Consider the following 11,893-nt stretch of genomic DNA (forward strand, 5'->3'; position numbering starts at 1 on the left):
CCTACATTTCCAAATAAGATATGCAAACAATAAATGTCTGATGAAAGAAAAGCCTTTTTTCTCCAAGTGTTTCAGAGATGAATGGGGGAAAAACTCTTAGATCTCTTCACGCTGATTGTGACATTCTAACACTGATTTATAAGAATGACAGGAAATCATGCTCACTGAACTAAACAAGCTTACTACATCAAATGTCTTAGTTCTAGAAATAAGTTGTATGCATAAACACACAATGAGCATAGCAAGAAGTCCTCTAGCAGAAGCCCATCCTGCTTTTAGAACTAACAATTGCTGCACTTCTGCCAGATATTGCCATTGTTTGCAAAATTAACAACAGCTCTGAAAAAAAACCATGACCCAGAAGACCTTCAACATCAGTTCCACATAAGAAAAGTTCTTTTATGTAGTAAAAAACCTGCAAAGGTTATTGCAGTTCTATTGAAATTCATGAAGCGAATACCATTATGCCAAGTTTCTGCTCTCAGAAAACCTCAATCTGGAATGCAGTCTAAGTACAAGGCCTGATCCCTCTCACAAGCTGGAAGACCCAAGGAGGAGTAAACCAGAGATTACAGTGAAAAATACAGCGATCTCACAGTTGAAGGAGGCAATTACTATCATGGAGATCTGACTCTCTCCTATACTTATTCACTGAAATGTTCTGTAATGCTAGGAAAACCAACTTCACAGGAGAGGAACAAGTTCATCATAGCCTGGTCATTAAGTGAAAGTCATTGGACTGTTCTCAACATTCACAGTACAGTGAAGTACCAACACCCACTAGAGTTACATTTCATATTTCAAAACAGTGCTTAGAATGCTCTTAAAAGATGCTGGCAACCCAGAGAACACACGGGCTTACGCTGCACCTTCTCACCTTACACTCATTGCATCTCACTTCAAACTTGAGCAAATGCCTATTCATCTAGATGCAGCAAGAAAAACTGTGAAATACTCATGCTCACTGCTGCTTAGTAAGAAAAGATTTAATTTAGCAGTTTATCAGGGTTTGAGTAATGAACAAGGAGCACGAATGACAAATATCTGCCAAACACAGCACTGGAATAAAGTGACATTTAAATGAAAGATAACAAATCTGTACAAGACAGATGAATCCTCCTGGTTTAAAAGGCTGGAACCACAATACTCTAAACAAACAAATGAACCTAGGCTGACATAACTTGTTTTCCATATTTAGTATTCTACCTGGATAGTTAAGATAAACATGTTATTTGAGCTATTCTAGTTTGCTAATATGGAGGAATAGAAAAAAAAAAACCCAAAGATAAGCTCCACTAAGCGATAATATGCAGGCACAGACAAAAAGCAACAGTATGACTGGAACCATCAAGCATTCAGAGACCTCAAACACACACTGCACAAATTAAGTGATAAAAACTAGAAGATTTAGAATTTCTGGGATGTTCTTTAAATGTCAGATGTCAGTCCCTAAACAAGGCAACTACATAATGCATAGACTGAGAAGGATACATTCTGGAGGACTCCTCTCCATCGTGGTCCTGCCCTTGCGCTGACTCTATGCCACAACCCAGTCTTCCACAGACACCCAGCCAGTACCAGCCCTTGCTTCTTACAGAACAGATGCCAACAGTTTCCTTATTGCTTACCCAGCTTACTGTTCCCTCTTTCCACTTATCATTTCTTTCACAAGTGTTATCTCACCCAAGCTCCCAAGTACAGCACCCCAATTTTCTACTTTCTCTCTTTTAACTATTAGTCACACCGAGAAACACAAGAACTGGCTATTTTCCACACCCAGATACTCTAAACTGTGCACTGGTAACATACAAACACTTCAGATAGTATTTTCAAGATATGAATTAGCTTGAAATACTGGAGTTTCAAGAAACTGGCACAATCTAATTAACCTTTTCCATCCTAACTTTCACTTATTCCTTGTAGTCTCTCTCCCACAACATCAACCTGAAAAGCAAAGATTAGAACTGCTTTATTTGTGTCACTAGGAGTCAGGAGTAAGAAGCACCCCAGTACTTAACATTAGGAAGGGGAAATTGGAAAAGCCACAATACATCTGTAGTTCACATTTACAAGAGTGCCTACAGAATTGTTAAAAATGCCTCCTGTACTATCTGAACAAGTTACACTCACATATCCAGTCAGCACAAAGGGCTTATTTAAAAAGCGTATACAAAACAACCAATTTACAAATTAAGAGGAAAAAAAAGAAGGAAGGTGAGCCACCCCCATGCCCCATAACAGAGCACATGGCTAAAATGGAGTAGAATAATCCATTCTATACAAGTTTTTTACAGCCTTTTAAAAATCAAATTAAAGAGAATAGAGACCTCTGTTGTCTAGGAAACAAAAACCAGTCATCTGCTACAATTTTCATTAATACATCACAGATGAATAAATTAAAAGATTCAAACTAGATGGCAGAAGCAATGATTCTTTGTATTACCGTTCACTGGAAATGGCTCCAGCACTGTTACGCCATGATTAAGATGTCCTGATAGCACACCACAGATTAACAAATTAAAGACTCAAACTAGATATTAGATGCAATGATTCTCTGCGTTACTATTCACTGGGAATGGCTCCAGCATTGTTTCACCATGAGTAGGATGCTCGAATAATGCACAATGTGAAAATGTTCTGAAAAATGTTACCAGCTGGATTTATTCTGCTATTTGAGAATTTAGTTTCCTTTAAGGTGACTGGCTGAGTAGAGAACTAGGAATTCTCCATCCTGTAATACGTACTTCAGATTGTTTGAAAAATAAAACAGAAGCTAACGATACATTTGAGAAGGTACATCCCTGCAGTCTGTTTTACCCCCTAATGGAACTACATAAGTGACAGTGATGTTAAGCACTCCAGATGTCACAATTAATTTAGTTCAGTATGCTTTGATTCCAAGGACTGGCAAGGAAGCAAAAACATCTCATTGCAGAGGTCAAGAAACAGAACAAAAAACACATTCCAAATACTGATTTGTACAGGGATTATAAAGGTTTAACAATGCATCAGCAGCTCAAAACAATAACTTCAAATTATAATTGTGTAACTTACGTAGAGAAATACTAAAACCTATAAGAGACATTAAGTGCATAAAATGCTTTTATTAGGAAAAGATTACTACCTCTAAAACAGGGCAGGAAGGTAAATCTTTAACACTAGTTGACAAGTGGAAGTAAATACGACAACTAAATTTCTTCCATGATTTGGATCACATAACCAGGAGCGTGGCACATCAAAAGAATATAATAACCACCTTGTTTGAGAGAACACATAACACTAGAATTCTGCGTTTGGAAATGACAGCTTTTTTTTTTACCTTCTCAGTATACACAGGATTCATAGGGCAGTATCAAGAAGGTATGAGTAAACTGACAGAAGTACACCTGGTTGGCCTTTGGGAAAAAAAGAAACTGAGGATAAAGCACTAAACGAAGAAAGCAGAAGTAGACTCTTAAAGAACATTAATTAATGAATGAATTAATGAATGAATGAAGTCAGGGCAAGAAAACAATTCATCAGAAGCACAGCTACTTGAGTGCAACTAGGGAATAATAAGCAGCTGTACACAATTCTAGAAATTTTCACTCTTGGCTTAGGTTTAAGGGAAAACGATGATCTGTTAATGACAAAAGTGGTTCCAATCTACACTGAGAAAACAGTTCTCATCACAGAAACTTCTAAGAGATGATTGGGTTGATATAACAAGGCTTCACTTTTGTACCACCATACAGTTTTTGTTCTTTGCTTCAAGATCCTCAGAAACTGACTCATCCTCCCTGCTTTAACAGTCACTGACACCATCAACCTTCTACTGAGGCAGCTTTTTCAGCATTCACCCAGCTATGCACTTTCCCTTGCACCTTTATGCTTGCAAGGAGGTTCCAAGAGAGTGAATGAAATTCAGGCCCAGTGTAATCCTTCTAACTACTCTTCATGCACTGCGAAGATATTATACCTTCAAAAACGTGACCCTGTACAGACTAGAAGCTGAATCCAGATTGGCGAATCCATTCTAGGGAAACGATTAGATCAGTAAGTCTTACAGAATCAATCCTAGCCAACTAGGATTTCTTAGACCCACCACTCCCACTGAAAGCTTCAGCATATCAGTCCAAAAAATTAGAACCCTTCCCCACTTCAGACTACATTTACTACTGATCAGTTGCGGTGGGTGTAATTCAATATGAACTTTCAGTCTCCGTTGTGTTTTTTCTCTCATGACTGTGCCCCCCACATTACCCTGTATTCTGTGTTTTAACACATGAAAAGGATCAACTTATTTCAATACAAACTCCCAACTGGTTATTACAGATTATTTCCTATACCTACTGCCTATCCGCCTTTTCTAAACATAGACAATACTAACACACATTGTGTTAAGAATGCTTCCTGAGCTTTGTTCAACACCTGCTCTCTGCTGAATACTTCCTAAGATGACATGACTGGCTCTGAAAACTAGGCAAAATATGTTGCCAAAAGATGGCTGTAACTACCTCCATTGGCCTGAGGGTTTTATGAGCTCTTGACCAAAAAGAAAAAAAAACAACCCAGCAACTATATACCCCACTCCTCAAGAAGGAATAAGTTCTCTAGAGCAATCAAAGGCACCACTCTTTCACTTGAAAATCTCAATACAATATACTCTGCTTCCAATGAGCACTCTTGGAGAGAGAATTGACAGAGCTTACTTTTTGAGAATAGGAAGAAATGGTTCTGAGCTTTTAAATAAAAAACCAACCTTTGGGAAAAAAATATGTGTTTCTTAGTCCCATAATACTGGCCACATTCTGGTGATTAAGCCTCTGAAATTTCTACTGGTACTTGTTCAATAAAAACTTCGTATAAATCAAACAGCTCAACTCCACACAGACTTTCTCCTTATTTGTGCCATAAGATGCACAAGTTTCAAGAAGCTACTCATGTTTTGATGCAGTGATAAATACTACTGGCTCTTCATGCTTTATTTCTCCCTTCATCATTGTAAACCCAGGGTGGATTAGAGTTATAGGAACTTTGTAAGTGGTAAATCAATATTTGCATGTTTTACTGCCATAATGGTATATTAATAGTAAAAACTGTTTACGTTCAAGAGAAGAAAGGAATCCTTAAAACATATCATTGTTACAATACGTTATCTATGATTAAATACAACTTACTGTGAGGAATAACCGCCCTGAAAATTTCCACATGTATCACCAGGGAGAATTAATGACAAATGTAGAAACTGCCTATATGTTTTGCACCTAATAAAAGTATGCATAATTCCCAGAACAGTCCTTTCAAAACTTATATCATCTCCATCACTGATCAGCCATTTTCCTCCTAACCTGCACCTCTCTCTAACCCTCCTTCTCCAAATGACATTCAAAGATTTTCACTCCAGAACACTATTATTAATAAAATACTGCAGAAGTATCCAGTTGCTTTTCTCTCACTTGGCTCTCAAGCAGTGCCTGCTGTACGCCACGTTATCTGATAGAAGCACAGCTCTGAAGGGTTTTGAGCTACCAAGCAATCCAAATTCCCCATCTCTGAAACCAAACAGAATATCACTAGCTCCCAAAGCAAACTGGTCCTGAAGACCACTCCAGTACTCTAGTGCAGGATGAGATAAGTGGTTTCACACTGATGGACAGCTAAACTCCACCACACTGCTATCTCACTACTGCTCTTCAAAGGAATAAGTGAAGAAAATACAGCAGGAAAAAAAAGGGCTGAAAGGCCGAGCAAGAGTACTCTCAAAAAATACCTACTATGTAGGACATTTAAAGGGCACTCTGAACATTATTTCCAGCATCAAATTATGCAAGACTTGAAGGAACTTGCAGGTTTTGAAAATATGAAGGGACATCTGATAAGCAAATCAGAGAAGTATTTGTATTTTATGTCCTTTACTAATTTAAAGAGATACAGATTAATTGGGTACATTTTCTAATTACCTAAGAAGAATTAAAACAAAGTTAAGCATATAGGCATGCAACAATTCATGTAACTAGGGTTCTGATCCTTCAAGAGTAATTAAGTTTTCCTTTCCTTCATAAAAGTTTCTTTCACTTTAGCTTCTCTTTGACAGCAACAGCAAGGTGAAAGCTGTACAGATAAGTTCTGCTGCAGTACAAGGCAGCAGTCATCAATTCTCGGGTGCTGAAGCATCAGACCTTCAGCTCATCCTTCCTGCCAAACCAGACAGAAGATTAATTTGTGCTCATGTGAGTCAGATTAACTGCAATATCCAAATTATCACTGGAACTAGCTCTGTTGTGAAGTTAAGCTCTAATATATACTTAGCTCCAGTGACTAAACTAATCCTGTGACCTCAGTGGGAGCAAAGCAGGCATCTAATTCCATTTTTAGATGTCTTAGAGAATCTCAGACATCTGTACAAGAAGGGTAGTCATGACAGAACCATGGAAGACTTTGAGGAGCAACAACTGGAGGTTAAACATCTTTTGGATAATGCAGAGAAAAACAACAGCAGACAAAGCCGCTTTAAACCAGTCTTAAATTACCTAAGAATGGTCAATAAATAAAGAATTGCTTAACCCTTTGCAAGGACCATGGCTCACCAAGTACTCCAGATGAGAGGATCGCTAAGTAGAGATGCTTCTCTTGTAGCTGCCAGCCCTTAAGTGAGGTTAGGGAGCCAGGCTCCACCCCTTCTAGTCACACAGGTGAATTGCTTCCACCTGTGCTCCCAGGGCTGGCTACACCACTTCACCAGGTGCTCAATCACTGGTTCAGGCCATGACCTAACAGTTCCCATACAAATACCTAATTCAACCAAAGAAACCGCTTCCATAATTATGTAATTTTGATTTCTAATGTAATCACAAGCTTTCTAACACAAGAATGTTATTCATATACTTGTGTTTCATCACTCCTTGTCTTTCTATAAGAGAAATCTCCTGTTTTGGTTGGTATACCTTCCAGAGGACAACTACTTGTAGAGAAATACTGTGAAATCAAAAACATAGCATCCTTTAGGTTCAGTTTGAGGGCTTTTGTTTTTCAATGTGTTACCCTTCTTTAAAAAGAGATGTTAGGTGTCCACATATCAAAATCAACGTGCCATGATAAATCCAAGGAAAGAAATACTTGAAATGAGAAATTCCATTTACAGACTAAATCCCTTTACCTGCAGGAGATGCCAAGTGAGAAACATAATTTTAGGTTTCTGAAAGAAGTAACTACCCAAAATGCTGAGCAGGAGCAAATTAGATGCCTCTGTCTTCCCATTTTTACATTCAGCATCAAAGAGAATCTCCACTGAAATCTTTTCATTAGCAGGACTGAGAACAGCCATGGGAAACTAGCAGATCACAATTAGCAAAACCAAAACACTTCAGAGAACACATGAGCTGTCTTCAAACCTGGCAATGACTCTCCATGTGATGCCCCTCCCTCCTTTCTCTGTCATGCTACTTTGTGATTTTTACAGACATAGAAAGTGCATGCTAACCTAAGGGAAGTAAGTAATCTCATAGACAAATAGTACAAATAAATTTCAATACAGTGTTCAGATGATCTAGGTCATCAAGGCCTATCTGGAAATTCTGGTTCTGTGTGTAAAGCATATTAAAATACACAGTCCAGACTATAAAACACACAGAGTAAACTGAAATCCAGACATGTACTTTGAAGTTGTCATGCCAACAAGATGACAATCAAGGTTTGGTGCACTGAGGAGGCCTTCTGCCCCTTCCAGTAAATAAGCGTATGACTAAATGTATGCAGCATTATTTTCTGTTGGCAGCTGAATGAGAAAGAAAATAGCAGAAACTAGAAGAAGTGGGAGAAAAAAGTCTCCAAGAAAGGAAAAGCATGCAGCTTCCACAAGCGAGAGAAATCCAAAACTGTGTTTAACAAGGAGCTTCAAGTTACAGAGAAGCTGTTCTAGAGTACTTTTATTGTGATACACTGCAGATCTTGCCTAACAGTTACAATGAAAAGTAACTGGAAAAGAAATACCATGTTAAGCAGTGGCTTCAAATTTTGAGTATGGTGATTCAAGTTTCCAGCTCAGGTCTCAGAAACACTACACAGGACAAGTTATCTTCATCCTGGAAAAGAAAAGGCTCCAGAGGGACCTTATAGCAGCTTTCCAATACCTCAGGGGGGCCTACAGGAAAACTGGGAAGGGACAATTTATAAGTGTATGTAGCAACAGGATGAGGGGAAATGGATTTAAACTGGAAGAGGGTAGATTTAGACTAGGTATCAGGAAGAAATTCTTTGTTGTGAATATGATGAGACACTGGATCAGGTTGCCCAGCGAGGCTGTAGATAACCCCCCCACCACGCTCCCTGGAAGTGCTCAAGGCCAGGCTGGATGGGGCTTTGAGCAACCTGGTCTAGAGGGAGGTGTCCCTGCCTACAGCAGGGGGTTTGGAACTAGGTGACCTTAAAGGTACCTTCCAACCCAAACCATTTTATGATTTTATGAAGTTACAGGGTCAATAAACAATGCAAGGGAAGCCGTTCCTGCTTTGGGTATCCATGCACAAAAGATTTGCTGTGTATTGCTTTTGCACAGGAAAAAGAATCACCTACTTTTGTTGCTGAAGACATGTTCTAGAACAATGACACCTTTTTGCCTCCTGGTGCCAGGAAGCAGAGAACAGAGCTCACAGCCATTGGTGCCAGTCCAAACTACTGCTGGCAGTAACCCCTGTGCCTGGACTGCACAGTGCACAGAGTGAAGTAAAAACAGTGACAAGCCCAAATAACAATATATACTAAGTTTTACGAAAATAAAACCTGAACTAAGATGACAGACTCCAATGAATGAACCAGACAACACTATATGCCTCCAGCAACTCCTTGTGCAGAAGTACAGCTGAAGTGCGACAGCTCAGTTTCCAAAAGGCTTATTTTTTTTTTCTGCTGACATCCTAAACTCATCGACATGCAATACCTGTGTGTTCTAAAGTGCCCACATGAGATAAAAATGAGGAGCGTGAGTTTGGTGAGATTTTTCAAGAAGAAGAAGAAGAGAAAAAAATCAGATGAACCAAACTCAAATAATAAAGAGCAGATGAGGTTGGGAAGCATTTGAGAGGTCAGCTCACCCTGACCACCACAGCCAGAACAGAGGGTAAAGAAACGATTCCCAGTGGCATGCCAGGTCAGGAGTGCAAGAACCGAAAGCTTCAGCCGTACAGCTGTAATGCAGCAATGCAAAAAGCAGGGCAGAACCCAGCCTCTCCCTCAGCAGCCTGCGCGCTTCAGAAAAATGCAGCAAAGCAGGTAAGCCCGATGAGGGCCAGGAGGAGACGGCAGAGGGAAAACGTGATAAATCCACTGCACTATGTGGGTCAGCCCGACAGAAAGAAAAATACTGTACAATCACACACTCATCCGCAGACACCACGTGAAAAACAAAATTAAGAGGGAGGAGAGAACTGGAAAAAAAAACCAATTCCTATTATTCCAGCTGCAGTATGGACGACGAAACACAGAAACCTGAACTCGTGAGAGCGCTACGCCCGTTCCAAGCGCTTCCAGAACGGCTGCTCTGCCTGACAACACCCCCGAGCCGCCCAGCCCCGCCAAGGTGAGCGGGGCGGCCTTCAGGGCTGAAGCCCCCCCGGGCCGGTTCCTGCAGCGGGATGCCCCGAGCACACGGCCCTCCCCGCCTCACCTTGAAGGGGTTGTTGAGGTCCGGGTCGGCGAAAGGGTTGCTGTCGAAGTCCGACATGACGGGGGCTGCGATCTCCGGGTGGTGGCGGCGGCTCTCGCCCTGCGGCGCCCCACACTCACCGGCTCGCGGGATGCCCCCCGCCCTGACACCGGCTGCTGCTGCTGCTGCTGCTGCTGCTGCGGCCCGAGCCCGCCCCCTCCGCACCTACCAGCCGCCGAACGCCGGCCTCCCAAAATGGCCGCCCCGGAAATGGCGTCGCTGGGCGAGAAAGCGCTGAGAAAGGGGAAGCGGGAGGCCCGGGGCGGCGGGGAGAGTCCATGTGTGGGGCGGGGGAGGTTGGAGGCAACCCTAGGAAGCTCTTCTGATGTGTCTACCGGCACAAAACCTGAATGCTTACTAAATAAAGTCTTTGAGTTTTCATTGAAATGCAAAAAGAGAGGGTTGAAACTGAGGCCTGAAGTCTGTCTGAAATGAGCTGTTGCAGAGTAAAATTGGCTTTCTCAGTGTTAGTTGTTATTTTTTTAGTTTCCGTATAACAGCCACAGGCAAACTTTGGGTATTGCTATTTAGGGTTTGTTGAAGGCTGACTCAGAACATTAACACGTAGAAGCATAGAATCATTAAGGTTGGGGAGGACCGCTAAGATCAGACAGTCCAACAACCAGCCCGTCAGTGTCATGCCCACTGAACATGATCCTTATGCATGTTATGAAAGAGGGCTGCACCACAGCATCAAAGGCACATGTTGGTGAAACTGCAGTAGAGGCTGAAGTTTCCCACCAATATCCCATTTCGTGTTGTTGCTGTGTGACAGATGGCAGCAGAGGGGCACTGACAAAATGGCGTCTGACGTGGAAGTGCGTCTGAAACAAAGCTGCGTCACTGAATTCTTCCGTGAGGAAAATATGGCACCCAGTGACATTCATCATCGTTTGCTGAATGTTTTTGGAGACCAGTATGAGCACAGTGAAGTAGTGGGTGGTGTGTTTCAGCAGTGGTGGCAGTGACAGCAAGTTACCTCCCCTGCTGCAGATTTCTGTGAGTACAGCATGCAGGCTCTTGTTCATCACTGGCAAAAACACGTTCCTAATGGTTATGACTGTGTTGAAAAAGAGAGTTTTGTGTCTGAGAATATGTTCTGTCACACAGTGTTATTGTGCTCTTTGTATCTGTTGTATCCCCTGTAAATCAACAGGAGGCATTATTTTTAAATGGCCTACATATTTTAGTGGTTCAACTTTTGTTGTTACTCTCATCCTGAAACTGGCGTTTACTGCAGTGGTGGTGTTCATAGAATCACAGAACTGCTCAGGTTGGAAAAGACCTTAAAGATCATTGAGTCCAACCACAATCTAACTACACTACCCTAACAACCCTCCACTAAATCATGTCGCTGAGGGATGGTGACTCAACCACCTCCCTGGGGAGCCCATTCCAGTGCTTAACAACCCTTCCTGTAAAGAAGTTTTTCCTGATGTCCAACCTAAGCTTACCCTGGGGCAACTTGAGGCCATTTCCCCTCATCCTGTCACCAGAGAGAAGAGACCAACCCCACTCTCGCTGTAGGCACCTTTCAGACACTGAAAGAGAGCAATAATGTCTCCCCTCAGCCTCCTCTTCCCCAGACCAAACAGCCCCACTTCTTTCAGTTACTCCTCATAGACCATATTCTCCAAGTACTTCACAAGCCTTGTTGCCCTTCTTTGGACCTGCTCCAGCACCTCAATGTCCTTTCTGTACTGAGGTGCCCAAAACTGAATGTAGTATTTGAGGTGAGGCCCACAAGTTGAGAATAGCCCTGTGTGTGCAGGAGAATTTACTTTGCATGCATCAGTAAAGAAAGCAATAATTACCACAAGGCTTCCTGTAATTTATGCAGAAGTTTCTCAATTATTTGTGAAGGACTGTCAGATATATGATGATATGCAAATGGGACAAATCATGAAAGCATAGCTTCTGAGGAATAAAGCACTTTCAACTTTTTTGTTGCTATGAAGTGTAAAATAGTTCACGCTTCAAAAAACACAAAGGCAGCTGTTGTACAACGAACAAAATTGCATTACAGTATTAGTCACAGTCATCCATATAGCTCACTTACTGTGACAGCAAACTAAATCATGTTGTTTTCCAATATTTTCCCATGGCTCAATATATCATAGCTCAATGATACGTGCTGATTATTCAAAAACTGTATGCACTGAAAACAGTGTATTTGGTTGGTTTTTTTTTTTTTTTCCATCTGAATGTGTA

The 11,893-nt window shown here is 41.3% G+C and overlaps 1 protein-coding gene across 2 annotated transcripts in view; it reads right to left on the reverse strand.

The window, feature by feature from the left end:
* SCAMP1 (secretory carrier membrane protein 1) overlaps positions 1 to 9,866 on the reverse strand; it is a 35,478-nt gene extending 25,612 nt beyond the window's left edge. For both annotated transcript variants that reach the window (XM_085530111.1, XM_015848574.3), the window contains exon 1: positions 9,644 to 9,866. In XM_085530111.1, the coding sequence (XP_085386237.1) occupies positions 9,644 to 9,700 (57 nt within the window). In that variant the 5' untranslated portion in view covers positions 9,701 to 9,866. The remainder of the gene's footprint in view (positions 1 to 9,643) is intronic.
* Between the last annotated feature and the right edge of the window lie 2,027 nt (positions 9,867 to 11,893).

Source organism: Coturnix japonica, chromosome Z (assembly GCF_054131305.1).
Source record: "Coturnix japonica strain WE chromosome Z, WE-NBRP24, whole genome shotgun sequence".
Taxonomy (NCBI): domain Eukaryota; kingdom Metazoa; phylum Chordata; class Aves; order Galliformes; family Phasianidae; genus Coturnix; species Coturnix japonica.